General features: G+C 41.4%; 1 protein-coding gene across 4 annotated transcripts in view; it reads right to left on the reverse strand.

The window, feature by feature from the left end:
* LOC133757676 (uncharacterized) overlaps positions 1-21047 on the reverse strand; it is a 135535-nt gene that overhangs the window by 62572 nt on the left and 51916 nt on the right. For 3 of the 4 annotated variants that reach the window (XR_009865714.1, XM_062188337.1, XM_062188328.1), the window contains one exon: positions 3579-3712. Coding sequence is in view for 2 of the 4 variants with exons in the window: in XM_062188337.1 (XP_062044321.1) it covers positions 3579-3712 (134 nt within the window). In the remaining 2 variants the exon portion in view is untranslated. Of the gene's footprint in view, positions 1-2386; positions 3713-21047 lie in introns of those variants that run through there. The other variant, XR_009865712.1, reaches the window with a different exon arrangement.

The following is a 21047-nucleotide window of genomic DNA, read 5'->3' on the forward strand; positions in this document are numbered from 1 at the left end:
CAAGAATATGAGTAGGAAGGAGAATATGGTAGCACTGAAATCTCACTTGAGGTTGCTGAGCATGAATTTAAGGCATCTTAAATCTCTATGGCTGTGCAAACTTCCTCTGCAGTGCCCAGCAGCTCAGGAAAAAGAACTGCCAAGGCAGATAACCAGATTCAAGTACACACTACAAGTTTTGTCAGGCAGAGAAAACAGAACAATGGAGCAATGTAACAAAGGACACTGACCCGAGGCTAACTTTATGAACCAAGGAATCCTTCCTGATTAGAAAGGAGAGGGGGATGACCAATGAATGATACAGAAGGAGAAAAAAAAAAGAAAGAAAGAAAGACTGGGGATTTTCATCAATTTGCAAAGCAGACATAGTGAAGATAAGGGATCTGGAAGCACACAAAAGAGGGAATTCAGAAGAAGTGAGGTTCCTTCGTGACAAGGTCTAGTGGTGGCCCTGGGATCGTGTGATTAAAGCAGAATGGCGAAGATCATTGGAGGTGGAGTCAAGGAGCTGAGAGATCAAATATGCCCCATGGACAAACCAGACATGGTTGACTGTTGGCTGAACATGGAATGAAGACGAGCACTGGAGGCTGGCGCTATGGCCTAGTTGGTAAAGCTGTTGTCTGCAGTGCCGGTATCCCATATGGGCGCCGGTTCGAGTCCCAGCTGCTCTGCTTCCAGTCCAGCTCCCTGCTATGGCCCAGGAAAGCAGCAGAGGATGGCTCAAGTGCTTGGGCCCCTGCACCCACACAGGAGACCTGGAAGAAGCTCCTGCCTTTGGATTGGCCCAGCTCTGGCCTTTGTGGCCATTTGGGGAGTGAGTGAACCAGCAGACAGAAGACCTCTCTCTCTCTCTCTCTGCCTCTGTCTCTCCATAACTCTGATTTTCAGATAAATAAATCAATCTTTTTTTTTTTTTTTAAAGGAGTACTGTGGGCCCAATGCCAAGGTCTTCAAAAAGTCAGCAGATGACAGCTGGAGTACAGAGTGTTACATACTGGCCATGTGGCCTGAGCGTCTGGGCACAGAGAACTGGAACTCACAGAAATGGCACCGTGTGAAAGAAAAACCTGACCTGGCTGCCTGTATTTGTCAGGACCACTGGGGAAGCAGTGTGCTTGGGGGAAAGCTAGGCTTCTTACGGCTGGAAAACCAAAGAATGTTCAGTGAAGAGGCTCAGGGTACCAAGGAGTTTGTTGATGATGGAATGAGATTCCTGTGGTCACATAGGAAAGGAAAGGTCACATAGGAGGAAAGGGAGTATAAGAGATATAGGGGGAAAATACATTTTTTTTTAATTGTCACAGACTAAACCAATTCAACACTTCTGGTCACTTAAAATGTGTTTGAATTTTCCCTCACTAACAACCAATTATCAGTAGACACCAACTGGGTATCCATAATTTAACTCAGTCTGATGCTATTTATCTTGAGGCAGCATCAGATTCCACAGGCGAAGGGCTTGATCCCTCTGCAGATGTCAATCACAAGTAATGAGTTGTCACCTATATTTCAGACCAACTGGCTACATAAATTAGGGGTTTGCATGACCTGCTCCTCAGGTTTAACTAATTTTCCCAAGCAGCACACAGACCTCAGGGAAACAGAACTTAAGTTTACCCATTTACTACAAAGGGTTCATAAGAAGAGCCAAGGGAAGGGATGCACAGGTCAAGGTATGGGGGAAGGGGCACAGAGCCCCGCTGCCCTTCCCGGCTATGCCATCCTCCAGGAACTGCCACATGTTCTGCAACCTGGAAGCTTTCCGAATGAAATCTGTCCATTGGGTTTTTAAGGAAGCTTCATTTGGCAGCACAGTTGATTACATCATTGGTCATTGGTGTTTAACTCAACCTTCAGCCTCTCTCCCTTGCCACAGAGGTTGGGGGTGGGGTTGAAAGTCTCAACCCTCTAATCATGCCTTGGTCACTCTGGGGACCAGCTTCCATCCAGAAGCCAGCTGGGTGGAAGCCATCCCCAGCCACCAGTCATCTCACTAGTATCAAAAAGGCACTCTTATCATGCCAGAAATTCCAAGGGTTTTAGGAGTTGTGTGCCAGGATCAGGGGTGGAGAACAAATACATGTTCCTTATTATATCACAGTATCACAGGGAGGAATAGGAAACCGAATGAAATATAAGGAAGAGTTCATAAGAGGCTAAGTCTTTGGAAGGGCCTCCCTCTTGGGCATACATCAAGGATATCAAAGGTCTAAGGGGTGGTGGATCAGGCAGGCAGCATGAATGTAGAATTAACAAGGGAGGAAGAACGTTCAGCCTTCTCAGGATTCACTTTGGCCTTCAAGGTTTCTGGGTCTCCTATCCCTCAGTATTGACTCCAGGGACAGGCTCAGAACTGAGGGCTGTGGCTGCTGTGCCCCTCGCGATGGATGTAGGCCAGCGGCTGGGTGCTACCCAACATCCCAGCTTCCTTCATTTCCTCATATACTGCACTATCTACTGTTTCTCTGCCTGTTCATTTTAGGGCTCAATTTTATGTCTAAACTTAGAGCCCAGACAAAAACATTCAGTGGCTTTGGCAAATGCAGAAAGTCTGGTCCACTATCATATTAACTAATTTCAACCATGCTAATGATCAAAGGTACTCACTCAAGGAAAGATGTGGCATTTATAGTAAATTCTGAAATTACCTCTTTTATTAACAAAAAACAAGAATAGAGACAAAATTTTAAAATTCTTTGATATATTGCAAGTTGATTTTTTGAAAAATATGAACCAAGATCTGCTTAGTTTTTATTTAGGCTTCAGGTTGGCATATTTATAGACTGTTTATCTTTACTCCCCATGGCAATAATTTCTTTTGTTGTGGTGGGTTAAAGAGGTACTGGTCACATTTCAGCTCTGTCCAGTTCATTACACATGCACAATTTAGTATTCTTGCAAGCACTCTTGAGCTTTTAAAATGCCACGCATTGCAGGGGACAGCTTCCTTATGTTCTCCCTGTCAGCAGATTTTGTTGAGAACATCTTGCTGGTAGACCCCATTTTATTCTTTAATGAAGAGATTCAATGAACCACTGAAGGGTAAAGTTTTTTTTAAAAAATCCCTAGTGGGGCTTTGATGTAAAGTATAAAGGTCTTCTCTCTGAGTCTGTTCCACTGCTTTTCTCTTACATTTGTAATTCAACCATAAATTGCACACTTTTAATGAAGTGTTACCTTCATGCTAACTTCCTAAGCTTCAGTGTGGCATCTGGTGACACAGGGATCACTTTACAGCAGGTTCAAAGCATCAGTTGACAGGAGGGTTGGTAAACAGCATTGCTAATAGATCTTAAATGAATCCAACACTTAAAGAAATCTAGGTGGCTTGGAGCTTGGCCGTTATCAGGTGTCTTGTGCAATGATGCTAATGATCACGCTTACGGGACACTCCGGACAACTTGGGGACATCACTGACATTATTTTTAAGACAACAGGAAATATACCTAAGCATAGGTAAGATGCAGGAAGGGATCCTTTTCTTTACTCACTGATAGCAATTTGTCATTAGTTCTTTGCCTCCTATGTAATCGATTACATCTATTTGGGGAAAAAATAAGTGTCAGTCATCATACCTTGTATTCTGTTTCTTGAAAAAAATAAATAAAAGGAAGGGTGATTTGGAGTAGAGGGCAGTTGATGGCAGTTTGCGTTTCCTGAAGCCAGCCTGCTCCAAATTCCTCTTGCATTTTCTCATCTGTGCTGCCATCTAGAGAGGAGAATTAGAAATGCACAAAAATAAATGGGAAGCCCCAAGATGGAGTTAAGGGAAAATAGATACTGTATATTTTATTCATTTGTAGAAAATGGTAAGAAACACCTATGGAATTTGGTGGCTCTAACTATATGTTTTTCTCCTCTTTCTCGCCGTGGCTCCCAGATACAAAGCAAGCGTTGGGTATCTGTTTATCGGGTTTCGTGACAACATTCCAGGCATTGCTGGGAAGCCATTTCTGGGATTCAAAGTGATCTCTTCTCCTGTGTGTAAAATTGAATTGTGTAAACTGTCTGGGACCTCTGAATTGTCAGGCTGTGGGCTCATTTTTCTATGATTAAAATGGCACTGGAAAAATGCTTACATTTCCAGTCCTGTGGGTTGTGGAGATGAAATAGAGTATTTTTATGAATTAATAGGAGAAAGAAGTCTTTTCAACGTAGCAGGGAAGTCTCCTGAAGGCTGTGGTTCCACTGAACCGGCTGGTTTGTAGGTGAAATGGGGGTCAAATACATTCTGTACAATAGTGCTAAACAGGCTTCCTTTATCTTACCAATATACATTGTGAACCTGCAAGAGAGGAAAACTTTCCCAGTTATTTGACCTTGTACTCCTGAGCTTTTCACAGAACTGGGGTTGTGCGGCGCATAGTTTAAGAAATATTGCAACCAGGAAAGGAAGCTGGTCTGCTCTGTGCACACTCAAACTTTCAGTGCTCCCCTGCCCTCATTCCTTCCTTCTGTGTCTACATACTTTTCGAAGCTTTGTTTTGGTAGAGTTTTGAGTAGAGATTGAGGCTGTTAACTACTTGTTTTTTGTCTAGCGGGGATGTAATTGCTACTTCCAGGCGAGACAGAATAAGATAGCTTAGGGCAGATTTCCTCTATCAGCACATAGTGAGATGGGCTGGTGACTTTGCATGATTTGCTGTGCTCTGACTCTGGCTAAGGGGCCCCTGAGAGAGGAAAACACAGCCAACTACAATATGGTCTTTGCGTCTCTCCCATCAGCAAGCAGGAGGAGTGTTAAGTATACATTTTATAGAAGTGACTGAGGCCCAGAGAAGTTAATTCATTTGTCTAATAGCTTGTAAAAGGCAGGCTTGGGATTCCCATGCTGTCCAGTCTGGCCCCAAAACTTTATTATTTGTTTTCCTTATGGTTGGGTAGAGTAAGTTTAGAAAATGTTTGCATACTTGATGATTTCTGTAACTTAAAACGTCCCTTCCATAGATAAACTGATGGTCTTGCCAGATTTATTCATCATAACTTAAAGAACAGGGCTTTGCTCCTGAGGAGCAAGGCCAAATTCATCCATGGAAAACGGAAAGAGCCTAAGAGAAATGCTATTTAGCAAGAATCCATTGTTAGAGCATTTCTTTATTTTGTTTAAAACTTCAAATGTCAACGGCCATAACTATTTATTTATATTAATTCTGGAAAATGACATTCTTGGTGAAACTAAGTGAACAATATTGGTACCTTTCTTTTAGGAATTTTTCTGCATTTTAAGAACAGAATATATAACTCATGCTTTTTAGAAAAAAAAAAAAAAAAAAGGTTTAGCCAGCATTGTGATATACCAGGTTCACTTCTGATCCAGCTCTCTGCTAGTGTGCCTGGGAAATCAGTGGAAGATGGTCCATATGTTTGGGAGAGCTGGATGCCATCTACATGGGAAGCCTGGATGGAGTTCCAGGATCCTGGCTTCAGCCCAACCTAACTCAGGCTGTTGAGGCCATTTTGGGAGTGAACCAGTAGACTGAAGATCTTTCTCTGTGTGTGTTTCTCTCTTTCCTTCTCTCTCTATTGTTCTGCCTTTCAAATTAAATAAATCTTTCTTAAAGATTAAAAAAAAAGATTTATTTGAAGGCAAAGTGACAGAGACAAGGAAAAGGAGTAGGAAAGGTGGGGAGGGGAGGAGGGAGAGAGACAGAGAGAGAGAGAGATCTTCCATCTGCTGGTTCACTCCCTAAATGGCTGCAACAGCCAGCTGGGCTGGGCTAGGCTGGATGGCAGAGCCCCAAGACCTTGGGTCATTTTCCACTGCCTTCACGTGCACATTATAGGGAGCTCAATCAGAAACAGAGCAGCAAAAGGCCGGCGCCGCGGCTCACTAGGCTAATCCTCCGCCTTGCGGCGCCGGCACACCGGGTTCTAGTCCCGGTCGGGGCACCGATCCTGTCCCGGTTGCCCCTCTTCCAGGCCAGCTCTCTGCTGTGGCCAGGGAGTGCAGTGGAGGATGGCCCAAGTGTTTGGGCTCTGCACCCCATGGGAGACCAGGATAAGCAACTGGCTCCTGCCATCGGAACAGCGCGGTGCGCCGGCCGCAGCGCGCTACCGCGGCGGCCATTGGAGGGTGAACCAACGGCAAAAGGAAGACCTTTCTCTCTGTCTCTTTCTCTCACTGTCCACTCTGCCTGTCAAAAAAAAAAAAAAAAAAAAAAAAAAAAAAAAAAAAAGAAACAGAGCAGCAAGGACTTGAACCGGCATTCTGATGTGGTATACAGGTGTTGCAAGCACTGGCTCAATCAACCTGCTATGCCACAACACTGGCCCCATATCTCATGCTTTTGATTCAAGAAGCAATACTGGGGCCAGTGCTGTGGCATAGTGGGTAAAGCTGTTGTCTTCAGTGCCAGCATCCCACATGGGCACCAGTTCTAGACCTGGCTGCTCCTCTTCAGATCCAGCTCTCTGCTATGGCCTGGGAAAACAGTGGAAGATGGCCCAGGTCCTTGTGCCCCTGCATCCATGTGGGAGACCTGGAGGAAGCTCCTGGCTCCTGGCTTCATATTGACTCAGCTCTGGCCGTTGCGGTCAGCTGGGGAGTGAACCAGCGGATAGAAGACCTCTCTCTGCCTGTCCTCTCTCTCTGTAACTCTTTCAAATAAATAAATAAATCTAAAAAAAAAAAAAAAAAACCAAGAAGCAATATTTAGGTTTATATATTAATGAGGATAGTGACAAAATGCTGTCCCTTAAAAAGGGTACACATTATTTTCATTTTGTGGAAGCAACTGAGGCCCAGATAAGTTAATTCATTTGCCTAATAGCTTGTAAAAGGCAGGCTTGGGATTCCCATGCTGTCCAGTCTGGCCCCAAAACTTTATTATTTGTTTTCCTTATAGTTGGGAAGAGTAGTTTAGGAAATGTTTGCACACTCGCTGATTTATGTAACCTAAGAAGATGCCTTGCCAAAGTGAAATGAGAAGAACAGTGTTCTTGGGATTTAAAAAACGACACATACGTACACAGGGGACTGTAAGCTTTGTCGGACAACTTCAGTTCTGTTTAACAAACTAAACCCAGTGCTTAGCACAGGCTTCACATGGAGTTCCTCAACAAAGCTTTGCTCAATGAAGTATACACATATTATAATGTTTGGGATTAGGTGGTGGGCACACATGAACATTTCTTGTCATTTTTTGTAAGATAATTCAGTTATGAATCTGTAAAGGAAAAATAAGATAAAAAGTTATTGAAGGTCTTTTGAAAGTAAGTCTTGTATCTTCAGGAAATAGTCATATTTGCAAATATATTTTCCATTTAAATCTCAACAATTAACTAATCACTTAGCAAGTCAGTCTGTGGATGGTTAAGAACCTTCCCTGTACAGTTGTTTGCTCATTCTCCAAAAAGTTGATCTCCTAAAAATGCTTTAAAAAGTAGGCTTGAAAGAAAACTAGACTTGAAGGCAAAACCTAACAATATTTTATATTGTAATCCTAGTATACTGTTCCATAGTAGTTACACAAATATCTTAAAAAGGAAAAAGAAACAAATGGGGTGAATGTGAAGGAAAATGAGAGTAGGAACACTGGCTTTCACCCCTTGACTGGTTATATGAACTTGAGCCAATCATTTCTCGTTTTTGTTCCTCAGTTTCCTTATTTGGAAGCTAGAGATGCTGACCCAGTTAACCATGAAGGCACCTCCAGACACTAATTTCCAGTGGAGGACACTAGGGTCATTCTTGGTATAAACAAAGCTACACTTCCGTGTGTCCACGAGGGGGCACTGTAGTACCAGTGCAGTGGCCTTAGACTTTCAATTTATCCAATTCCGGTGACTGCCTTTTCCTGAATTTATTCCCCTGAAAAACATTCCTTACATTTCTTTTTAAAACTTACACTAAAATGTATAAGATTTAATTCAATAATGGCAGCTGAATAAACCTAGGAAGAATTTAGGTCAATGATTTATATAGCTTAATTATGGAAATTAGAATTATAGAACCATTTGCATATAGTAAGGTTATAAGATGTAGAAAGAAGTTAGGAGATGCAAAACATGTAAAAGGAGGACCTTGAAACTTTTGCAAAGGAGAAGAAAGTAGAACAAATTCTGTAAACAACAAAAGCATAGACTTAAGAAGTATGCCAAATATATGTGAAGGCAATTATACCCACAGTAGAAAAGAAGGCTTAAATAGAGATATACTATGTTCCTGGATAAGAAATATTAGTGTCGTAAAAGCATAAAATTATATCCCATATACATTCACAAAAACCTAATAAGATATTTTGGAAGGTTGATAAGAAATTTAAAATTCATTAAGAAAAATTCAGTAAAAAAGAGTCAAGAGAAAAAAGATTTAACCTTTTGAGAAGAAAGAGGATTTGAACCACCATATTTTTAAAGAAACGATAAAATGGCTGAAACCAAAACAGTATCATATGGCAATAAAATAAACAGATCAACAAAACAGAAAAGCATGTCCAGAAACGAAACAAAAAATGGTGTCCTGACTTATGTCTCTCTTTCTCGACTGCCATCATACGTGTATTTGTGAAAGCGTGTGTGTTGGCAACACAGCCTCTTGATACTTTTTCTAGTGATGAAAGTGAAGTGAGGCAGCTGTTTCTTTTTCTACCCAGCAAGAACATCAGCCCATAACTGAAGTTTGTCCAGAGGGATTCTGACAGTGAATCCAGAAGGAATGAGACAAAGGTGCAAGGACCATGAAGCTAGTTACAGAGATGGTGATGATGTGAAAAATCCAGGGGGAGAAGAACGTCTGGAGGAGGCAGTGTCACCCAGGAATCTGCCTAAATGCTTCTTCAACACTTCTGGTAGCTTTCTAACCAGACAGTGGTCCTTGGCAGCCTCCTTTGGTGCCTGTTACATGAGCCTGGTTTTTAACTTTGCCAGAGATTTTGTGAGCTACTTCTTTCTGATACATTACTTCTATTTCATCTACTTAGAATTGGTTACGAATACTTGTAACTAGGAAACCTGACTTGTTCAGTAACTGGTAATGGGGAGTCAAACCACAAACTCTTTAAGGAAATCTGGTTATTCAGAGAAGATAATAAACACCAATTAATATTCAGAGATGGAGCTGTGGAGCCCAGGGTCTTTCATAGTGAAACAGCAATTGAACTTAATGCCTGTGAACATTAGGACTGGGGTGGGCATTAAAGACTAGCCTGTGGGGTCCTGACTACTGTTGTCATATGAGGGAGGTCTGTGGAGTTCAAGAGCCATAGGCTGATGTCACCTTCTTCAGTTGCAAGATTGACAAGTGAAAAATTCCCGAGTTTTCATTGTAAAACATGAACTGAAACCCAAACTGTGAGTTTGTTAAAAGAAACTCTAATATCTCCAGGATTGAGATAACTATGAACCAATATTTATTTTGATTGATCTCTTGCAAATCAGTTAAATTCATCTTCTTTTCACCTTCTTACCCAAATTCTTATAGGCACATAATTAAGTCACTGATCTAGAAAGATTAGGATCTCTAAAATTAAAATTGATATAGAGGAGAATTTGGAAAACAGAACACTCTAACCCTCAGATTCCAAGACTTCTCGGCAGCTGAAGTTTTTGCTTAGGAGGTTATTTCTCCTTTGTTTGAAGATGCTGAAACTCCCTACTTAGAGGTAGTTATCTTGTAAGAGGAGACCAGTTCTCTTATACCCTAGTTTCAACTTGTACTATCTCCAGATCTACAATTAGTATCAGATTCTAGAGGCCGATTCCAAAGTGAAACTTGGAAAACTCCAAGAGGCCAATTCTAAAGTGAAAACTTGGAAAAATCTGGCTCAAGCAGCAAAGGAAGTGAAGAGCTTTGCTAACCAATCTGTGGAATGTGGGCTAGATTTTTAAGAATGTTGAATGAAGATGAGAACACAATCTGAGATTGGCTTGCAATTTCTAACAGGGCTTACAAGAGATTGTGGACTAACTGCTCTACCTTGAGAAACTGGGAATATTCTGTTTACCATATAGGTCAATAAAAATCTGTATTCAGTGGTAGCTTAGGCAAAATGAAATTGAGATGCAAATCTCTTTGAGAAAATGTAAAAAGACAAACTTTTAAATTTCAGGAGACAACAGTGTTGGAGTAGATTTATCATGTGACTCAACTATCTACTTCTTCTGTATCTTCCAAACAAGTTGCAAAGACACTCTTCACAAAGGCTTTGAGAAACAAATCTGTTTGAGAAAGGTCAGCATATTTGAAAAGCGCTTTGAATAATGTTTTCTGTAGGCCAAGGGTGATGGTTAAAGAGACTACAGTTGAGTTTGGCTTATTTAATTTGGCAGGATCAAATAGAGTTGTGGCCAAAGTGGCAGCATTTAACACTTGCATAAGGCTAACTTCAGTGGTAGTAGGATCCAGGTTAAAATCAAAATGCTCTGACCCTTTGGTTCTTGGGATATGCTGATTGTGGAGTCCTTGGACTGGAATACATACACAGTTCACTAAGGTCCTACTTAATTTGAATGGTAAACAAGCAAACAAAAAACCTTCAGATTCAAACAGAGAGACATTATCCAATTTGCAGACACAAATCAGTTCTCAGACACAATTTAAGGAAATCAGGGTACTCAGGAGGAAATGCCTACTTGATTCTTCCTCCCAGCATGCAAGGGGACATGTAACCATTTATTAGGATAACTGTGAGTGATGAGGAAGAAACAGTTTGCTTTCTTTTGGCATAATTACAATAGTATAGTTCCATCTTTTTGTCGCAAGGTTACATCACTTTTGGGCTCTGGGTCACAATTAAGTCTGCAAAAAGCTACTTATTTCCTCATCTCACTAGACATCACACTGACATACTAGATTGTAAATACCATACAGATAGGGCAAAAGAGTGGACACTGTTATTTAATGCTATAACTAGTACTCCAACGGTAGTTTTTTCACTTCGTGTTGCTATATGGGGCAAACTGTTGAAATCTTTACCTAATATATACTAAACTGATCTTCTGTATATAAAGAGAATTGAAAATGAATCTTGATGTGAATGAAAGGGGAGAGGTAGCGGGAAAGGGGAGGGTTGCGGGCGGGAGGGAAGTTATGGGAGGGGGGAAGCCATTGTAACCATAAGCTGTACTTTGGAAATTTATATTCATTAAATAAAAGTTTAATAAATGAAAAAAAAAAGAGTGGAAAGTAATAAATATCCTTGCAACCTTGTAAAAAGTACGTGACAGCTAGAGAGTGGGGCGTTTTCAAGGGTCCAGTGGTAAATAGAATGTTAGGCTCTGATTTTAAAATGCAAGATGAACTGTTGTACTTGAGCTCTTTATCAATAATGAAGAAACATTATGATCTCTTTGGATTTTTAGAGGTTTGCCACTGAGTCCCAGTGGAATTCCTAACCCTAGGACACAAAGTGACTTCACAATCCTAATTGCCCCTGATGATCAAAGTATTAGCTGAGACACCTAACTCAAGCTGAGAAATATAGCACCAGGCCTGGGCAGCTCATAAAGGCAAGTAAGTTTAAATGAGCACATTGCTCCTATTGTTGCCTACTCCTGCTATACTGCTGTTCCATCTGGCATGCCTCTTGGGGTATTCACTACAACCAACTGACCAGGAAGGAAAAAATTAAAACCCTGGTATACAAATTCTTATTCCTGGCTTGGAGTAGACTACTTTAGCATTTGTTGCTTACTCAGACACCCAGAAAGACCAGGGACAACAACAGCCCTCATAATGGGCAGAACTTGAGATAATATATATTCTGTTGTTCAGTTTGCCTGGAATTAGCAGGGGCTGATGGCTTGGTAAATTGCTTAGTGACTAGAACAGGTAAGACTGGTAACAAGGATGTTTGAGAAAAAGATAAGTGAAAGGACTTCTAGAAATGGGTCAGAAGATGTGGAGATGGTATCTCGGATTAGCATTGCTTTTCTTCTTCAGAAACTTTTCCTAAAAATCTTTCATGTTCTCAAAACAAGGAAAACCAGAAGGCAACAGTCTGGCAGTAGAAAAAAGTATGCAGCTGGAAGAGATTACCACCAACTAGATCTGACAGTAGATCTCACTTTACATTCTGAAAATAAAAGGACATGTAGATGAAGGACTAAACTAGTGGTTTTTATATACTCAGGGATGTTCATCACTAAAAGGAAAAGTAGAGATGATCGAGTTCCCTGATCATCATGTTAAAAATTCTAATTAGCTTTCGAATTTACAGTGAAGATTAACATATACATCAAGTAAACTTGATCCTGCAGCCGTTGAACCTGGCAATGTGGGTTAAAAACTCCACCTCTTTCCTTCCTCATTGTTTCCTTTAAAAGCTCCCAGACTCCACAGGGTAGGGTTTGGAAGGCATGAATCCAGTCCTTCTTCATTTTAAAGAATGAGAAAACATACAAAGAACTGACTTGATTTGTCTCAGGTCATAGAGTTAGTTAGTGGCATAGTTAGAATAAGAACTCAAATCTGCTTCTTAAACTACTGCTCTTCCAAAGGAGCATATTCCTTCTGTAATGGGAATATGTTCAATTTAATGACAATTCCACTCTTCTGTATTATTTAATCTGTAACTCATTATGATAGAAAAGCACCACTCTTTTCCATTCTTCAAAACATAGAATACCTAATGGTAGGACAGACACTTCATTGGAAAAAAGATTAAATACTTGGATGCACATTTCTAATTTGTATCATATAACTCTCTTCCCTCAGACAAGGAGGGGCCTTCCAGTTATAAGAGGCAAACACTAGGTTAAGCACATTGTATTCATCATCTAACCAAACACAGGCAGCTCAAGTCTTTGAAAGAAGCTATTGTCTCCAGCTGTGAGTCTTCTTTTATTTAAGGTTGCCTGGTCCAATAAGGCAGCCACTAGTCACATGCGCCTCATGGGCACCTGAAGAGCTGCCTAGTCTGAACTGAGATACCCTGTGAGTATAAAGCACATACCAGCTTTTGAAGACTTGGTACAAAAAGAATGTAATATATTTTATCAGTAACTTGAAAACATCGATTACAGGTTAAAATGATAAGAGTTTGGAACAGGCTAATCCTCCGCCTTGCGGCGCCGGCACACCGGGTTCTAGTCCCGGTCGGGGCACCGATCCTGTCCCGGTTGCCCCTCTTCCAGGCCAGCTCTCTGCTGTGGCCAGGGAGTGCAGTGGAGGATGGCCCAAGTGTTTGGGCTCTGCACCCCATGGGAGACCAGGATAAGCAACTGGCTCCTGCCATCGGAACAGCGCGGTGCGCCGGCCGCAGCGCGCTACCGCGGCGGCCATTGGAGGGTGAACCAACGGCAAAAGGAAGACCTTTCTCTCTGTCTCTCTCTCTCTCACTGTCCACTCTGCCTGTCAAAAATTTAAAAAAAAAATGTATTAGTGAAGTTAATTTCACAAAGAACTGGTTTAAGGAGGCTCCATGCTATATGATTCCAACTATATGACGTTCTGCGGAGAGCAAAATGCTGGAAGCAGTAAAAAGGGCTGTGGTTGCCAGAAGTTGGAGGAGTGGGAGGGATGAACAGGTGGAGCATAGAGGATTTTTAGGGCAGTAAAACTCTTCTGTATGATACTATAGTGGTGGATATATGTTGTTATATGTTTACTAAAACCATAGAACTACAGCAGCAAGAGTGAACCCAAATGTAAACTATGGACATTGATACTGATGTGTCAATGCAGGTTCACAAATTGTTAACAAATGTGCTACTATATTGGCGATGTTGATAATGGGAGAGGTTGTCCACGTAGGAGTAGGGGATATACAAGAAATCTGTATCTGCCTCTTAATTTTGCCTTGAAACTAAAACTTCACTTGATCTTAGCCAAAAGGCCGAGAAGTGATTGAAGCTAAAACTTCTCTGAAAAAGTTTTTTTTTTAAAGTCTATTAAAAATTAGGGGCAGGTATTTGGTGCAGCAGTTACAAAGCCATTTGAGACACCCGTCATCTCATACAGGAGTGCCTGGTTTGTGTCCTGGCTCCTCTGCTTCTGATCCAGCTTCCTGCGAATGTGCATCCTGGGAGACCACAGGTAATGGCTCAAGTACTTGGGTCCTTGCCACCCACATGGGAGACCTGGATTGAATTACTGGCTCCCTGCTTTTGCTTGGCTTAGCCCTGGCTGTTGTGGGCATTTGGAAAGAAAACCAGTGGATGGAAGATTTTCCTTTTCCTTTTTAAAAATGTGGCTCCCAGAAAATGTAAAATTACATATGTAGCTTACTTTATATTTTTATTGATCAGTAAGGGATTTAGCAAAGGAATGGAAGCCAAATCAATGGGATTTGGTCCATGTTTCTTGGAGCTCACTGGTGTCAGAATTCTAAAGATGGCAGTTATTTCACAAGGGTATCGTGAGGGTCAGATGGGCTAATAGGTAATCACGCTGGTCCCATGGAATTTGGAGTATAAAATATTTGCTTCCTTCCCCCCAAAAATGTTATCTTTAACAAGAACAAACAGGCCACCCTCCTTCCTTCAGAATCTCCAAATTTTACCATGAGAATAGCAAGGGAGCTCTTCCTGATCTCACAGCTTATTGTGAAAACAAGTTACCTATCCCACTCTCTGGATGGTCTTTTGTTTCATCATAAGCAGGACAGACAGGATGAAGAACTGTAAATCAGGTCATTTGATGGGTTTTTGTCCCAGCCTGTAACTAAATGTCGATCTGATTGTCTATTTTTTTTTCTTTGAAATTGTACTTAAAAACCCCCAGTGCTATGAGGTTCTTCAGGTTATTTCCTCCCTTGGAAGCCCCCCCTGCAAGCCATTTAGGCTGGAGGTCTTTGATTCTAATAAATCTTTTTAAATCTCTCTGCTGTCAGCTTGGAAATTCTTTTCCCATGTGAGGCAAAGAACCAAGGTAACAATAATTTCTATGCCGCCATTTTCCCTTAACTGTATGAGCTGTTGAGCTTTCACTTTTGCCAAAATCACCAGCCACAAATTGGAATTTCATACTTCCCATAATACACTGGAATGACAGTGCACTTGTCCTCGAGGGTGAGGACTGTGCCAGGGTCTGTCTGTTACACAAAGCAAGTTCCATTGCTGACATGGGGTAATCATGCTTTAGAAATCAGATGGCTAAGAGCTCTTCAGTGAAGTTACAAATAGGCCTTCTGGTGAGTTAGTTTGAATACCAACATTTATTTTGGAAATGTGAGTTTCATATCACTTAATATTATTCTTTTCAGTTTTATTTCACTATAAAATTTTAATCCCTCCACCTTTAACCATTAATGTAGAGGAAGGTAGAGTATAATGAGTTGATGGTATCCCATATATGTGATGTACAAAATTTTAGATCAGCTATAGTTACTTTTAATTATATTCATTAAATCACAGGTTTCTAACAGGACAGTACACACCAACATGATAAAATCATAGTTAATCAGAGACAAGTATGAATATTATGTTTCCCAAATTAACGTTTCCCTTGGAATTCTAGGCTGTAGGGGAATTCCAATAAAGTAAAAATAAACTGCTAGGCCGGCGCCGCGGCTCACTAGGCTAATCCTCCGCCTTGCGACGCCGGCACACTGGGTTCTAGTCCCGGTCAGGGCACCGGATTCTGTCCCGGTTACCCCTCTTCCAGGCCAGCTCTCTGCTGTGGCCAGGGAGTGCAGTGGAGGATGGCCCAAGTGTTTGGGCTCTGCACCCCATGGGAGACCAGGACAAGCACCTGGCTCCTGCCATCGGATCAGCGTGGTGCGCCGGCCGCAGCGCGCTACCGTGGCGGCCATTGGAGGGTAAACCAACGGCAAAAGGAAGACCTTTCTCTCTGTCTCTCTCTCACTGTCCACTCTGCCTGTCAAAAAAAAAAATAAATAAACAAACTGCTAAGATATAATAAAATTATAGCTGTCTTTGAAATGACAGAGAATGTGAGTGCTACATAAGGAAACCATAGCTTTCAGCATCATACCTGCTAAAATATACCAGAAAGATGAGTGATGATGCTCAGTTATATAAGTGTCTTCTCAGATTTGTTCCCCCACCTCCTCTGGTTTTGATGGTATCTCGTATGCTCAAGTGGTCATTGTTAGCACCAATTTTACCTTTCAAATGTCTCTTAAGTCCCTCTGTCACCCAATCTTTTCAGGATATCTTTGCAAGGTGAATCCCTTAGGTTCACCTTGGATGCCTGGAATATCCCCACCCCCCTTTTTAAATGCAATTTATTATTTATTTACTTGTCTATTTATTTATACTTGAAAGGCAGAGAGAAAGAGGCAGACACACACACACACACACACACACCTCCCATCTGCTGGTTCACTTCCCAAATGCCTCCAATAGGTGGGGCTGGGTCAGGCCAAAGCCCAGAGCCTGGAACTCAATCTGGGTTTCCTACATGGGTGGCAGGGACACAAGTACTTGAACCATTACCTACTGCCTCTTAGGGTATGCATTAGCAGAAAGCTGGAATCAGGAATGGAGCTGGAACCCAAACCCAGGTACTTCAATGTGAGATGTGGACATCTCAAGTGGCATCTTACAACCTGAGCCAAATGCCTGCCCTGGGCTAGCCTTTAAGTAATTAATTTCCCTGTAAGGGCGCTTATTGAACTGTTATTGTTTCTACTCCATTTTACTGAAGTTATCTAAATATCCTAAAGATCTAAGTATATTATTACCCTGCTCAAAAACACTGCAGATGGATCCCACAAGCTACTAGATAAAGTCCAAACTTCATAACAAGACATTCAGGGCCTAATCTCAATTTATCCCAGACTTACATTCTGCCTCTCCCACCACACTCTAGACCATGAATATCAAAGTTTATAAAATGTATTACAAATGCATTAACTCTTCTAAGTTTTTACAAATTGATAATAGTGGGATAATTGCTAGGATTTCTATATGATATAAGTACTAGACATTACTCAAATATACATCTATTACTCATGGAAAGTTTATTCTATGTACTTCCTTTTGTCAATGAATTCATTTGGTTCCAAGTAACAGAAACCTAATTTGAATTAGCTTTGGCAAAGATTAGAAGTTATTGGCTTGTAGATCCCAAGGAAGGGTTACAAGCTAACATAAGATACAGACAGGGGTTCAGTTGGACTTTAGGAACAACTGCAGGAACTCCATTGCCACCAAAATTCTGTCATTTACTTTGGCTCCTCCCTGCATGCCAGCTTCCTCCACTCCCACTGAACACAGAATTTCCTCTCGAAGCAGAAAACAGGGACACCAACAGCATTCTTGGTCAGTGTTCTTTAACAACCATGTGGCTGACTCCCTTTTGATTCCAGCTTGAAAAATCCAGAGGAAGGCCCGTGACTTTACTGGCATTGATCAGGTGCCTTCTTCTTGATCTATCAGGTTTAACCTGGGCAGTAGGATCATGCAAGCACAGAAAAGGTCTGGCTGTAGCCATGTGAGTGTGGAGGGGGAACGGGATATCAGCTCTCTCTCTCTCTCTTTTTTTTTTTTAGAAAGCTTTTATTTAATAAATATAAATTTCATAGGTACAGCTTTAGGAATATAGTGGTTCTTCCCCCCCAATACCTGCCCTCCCACCCTCACTCCTGTCTCACCTCCTACTCTCTCTCCTATCCCATTCTTCATTAATATTCATTTTTAACTAACTTTATATACAGAAGGCCAACTCTATGCTAAGTAAAGATTTCAATAGTTTGCACCCACACAGACACACAAAGTATAAAGTACTGTTTGAAGAGAAGTTTTACCATTAATTCTCATAGTACAACTCATTAAGGACAGAGGTCCTACATGGGGAAGAACAAGTGCTCAGTGACTCCTGTTGTTGATTTAACAACTGACACTGGGGCCGGTGCTGTGGCGTAGCAGGTAAAGCTGCTGCCTGCAGTACCGGCATCCCATATGGGTGCCAGTTTGAGACCCGGCTGCTGCACTCCAATTCAGCTCTCTGCTATAGCCTGGGAAAGCAGTAAAAGATGGCCCAAATCCTTGAGCCCCTGCACCCACGTGGGAAACCCAGAAGAAGCTCCTGGCTCCTGGCTTTGGATTGGCGCAGCTCCAGCTGTTGTGGTCAATTGGGGAGTGAATCAGCGGATGGAAGACCTCTCTATCTCTCTCTCTCTGTCTCTCTCTCTCTCTGTCTCTCTCTCTCTGTATAACTCTTTCAGATAAATAAATAAATCTTTTTTAAAAAAATTGACATGCTTATTTATGACGTCAGTGATCATCCAAGGCTCTTGTCATGAGCTGCCAAGGCTATGGAAGCCTTTTGAGTCCACAGAACTCGTCGGTATTTAGACAAGGCCATAAACAAAGTAGAAGTTCTCTTTTCAGATAAAAGTACCTCCTTCTTTGATGGCCCCTTCTTTCCATTGGGATCTCACTCACAGAAATCCTTCATGTAGGTCAGTTTTTGCCACAGTGTCTTGGCTTTCCATGCCTGAAATGCTCTCATGGGCTTTTCAGCCAGATCTAAATGCCTTAAGGGCTGATTCTGAGGCCAGAGTGCTGTTCAGGGCATTTGTTATTCTGTAAGTCTGCTCTATGGCCTGCTTCCCATGTTGGATCATTTTCCCCTTTTTAATTCTATCTGTTGTTATTAGCAGACACTTGGTCTTATTTATGTGATCCCTTTGACACTTATTACTATCTTTATGATCAGTTACACACTTAAAATGATCACTTTAACTAGTAAGATGGCATTAATACCACCCAGCTTAATGGGATTTGGAGTCCCAAGGCAAGTTTTTAGCTTTATCCTTAGGGGTAAGTCTGTGGGAATGTGTGTCGAACTGTACATCTCCACCCTCTATTATTCCCACTCTTATTTTTTACTGGGATAATTTTTCAATTGGATTTGAACACCTAATATCAGTTCTTAAGTAAGAGATTTGGGGCCGGCGCCGCAGCTCATTAGGCTAATCCTCCGCCTTGCAGTGCCGGCACACTGGGTTCTAGTCCCGGTCGGGGCACCGGATTCTGTCCCGGTTGCCCCTCTTCCAGGCCAGCTCTCTGCTGTGGCCAGGGAGTGCAGTGGAGGATGGCCCAAGTGCTTGGGCCCTGCACCCCATGGGAGACCAGGATAAGCACCTGGCTCCTGCCATCGGATCAGCATGCTGCACTGGCCAAAGCGCTCCGGCCACAGCGGCCATTGGAGGGTAAACCAACGGCAAAAGGAAGACCTTTCTCTCTGTCTCTCTCTCTCTCACTGTCCACTCTGCCTGTCAAAAAAAAAAAAAAAAGAAAAAAGAAAAAAAAAAGAGATTTGGAGGAAGGCAGTATCACAGATGTCTGTCATTCTAAGTAATTCTTAAGAAATTCAGTGGACTTAAATTTAAAAGAGCTGAAAATTATACAATTAATTAAATTTAAATTCAATTACATTTACTGATTGATCCCAGCTTGTTAGCTGGCTCCACCAAAATAGATTTTAAAGTCTGTTAGGCTTACAAGTTTGTACTCATAATTTTCTTATTCTACCTTTTTATTTGCTTGTAATCATATTGGTTCCAGGTACTGATAATTTTGTTTCCCCATAGTTATAACTCATGTTTTTAGCTTATTATTTTGGCTAGAACTTCCAGAATCATATAAATCAACACTTGTGTTATTGGGAAGTTTCCAGAAATGTGTATAAATAAAGGCTTGTAGGGGTAAGAAAGGAAAACAGTATCTTCTCTGAATGATTATAAAAGTTCCTGTTGGGTAAAAAAAAGAACTTAAATCACTTTCTACCAGAGCAATAAAGAAACCTCATTGTTACAGGGAAAGGTACTTTGGTCCTCTGTGAAACCAGATGTTATCAGAAGTCTTCTGAACTTTTGTGCAAACTTCCTTACTAGCGTCTGGTAGGAGAATTTGCCCAGAACTTCAAAACAGGTCTGTGCCTCCAAAGCACGGCTATTGGGTGCTTTGCAGAGGCTGATAAAGTCTATGTGGTTGGCCTTTTTGAAGACATCAAGCTGTGAGCTATGCATGCTCAATGTGTTAACAATTATACCAAGAGACACCCAGCTAACATTCTGCACATGTGTAGGGTGTGTAGGAATCCACCGTGATGGGAACCATTCCAATATTTCATTCTCAAAAAGAAGATCTTCCCATTATTGGAAATTTTGAATGTTAGGTATTTTTTCCACCACAGGATCAAGTATGCTCATTTGAATATCAATGAAGGAAATAGGGGACTAGGTGTTGGCAGTTTTCCATTTTCACTTGTGTGTGAATTTTTAATATAAAGCAGGGACATAAAGCATTCATGCAAGGCAAATGTTTCCATGAACAAGTTTCAGCAGTTTAACTTTATAGCACAAATCAACCTGTTAATTTTTTCTGGACTATGCCACAATAGAATTTTAAAAAACTTTATTATTGATAGCAACTAAATGGTGTTAGTAGCATTTTTATCATATAGTAGGTACAATACATTTGTTATGCTTTTCTGAGTTGCTGTGCATACAAGTACATGTTTTTATTGTTGTCTGTCTTCCCTGATGTTTCTGTAAGTTTGCTATTAAAATACACTAAACTATTAGAAAAAAGAGAAAAACAGGAAAACATAAATACAGAATATCTGATGATATTAAGAAATTATTGTTAATATGTTAGGTATGCTAATGGTATTGTGGTCATATTTTCAAAACTGCTGGCATTGTCCAGAACATTTGAACAACTTTTTTTAAAGTCAGAGTTACGCAGAGGGAGAGAGAGAGAAAGGGAGAGAGAGAGAGAGAGAGAGAGAGGTCTTCTATCCACTGGTTCATTCCCCAGTTGGCCGCAATGGCCGGAGCTGCGCTGATCCAAAGCCAGGAGCCAGGAGTTTCCTCTGGGTCTCCCACGTGGGTGCAGGGGCCCAAGGACTTGGGCCATCTTCTACTGCTTTCCTAGGCCATAGCACAGAGCTGGATCGGAAGTGGAGCAGCCGGGTCTCGAACCGGTGCCCATATGGGATGCCAGTGCTTCAGGCCAGGGCGTTAACCTGCTGCGCCACAGTGCTGGCCCCAAACAATTTATTTATAATTATTATAAACTGCTGAAACTTGGTCATGAAGCTTTTAACTTTCTTGAATGTTTTAAGCCCCTGAATTTTTTTATAACAAAAATTCACACACAAGTGAAAATGGAAGAACTGCCAATACCTA

Source organism: Lepus europaeus, chromosome 1, assembly GCF_033115175.1.
Source record: "Lepus europaeus isolate LE1 chromosome 1, mLepTim1.pri, whole genome shotgun sequence".
Taxonomy (NCBI): Eukaryota; Metazoa; Chordata; class Mammalia; order Lagomorpha; family Leporidae; genus Lepus; species Lepus europaeus.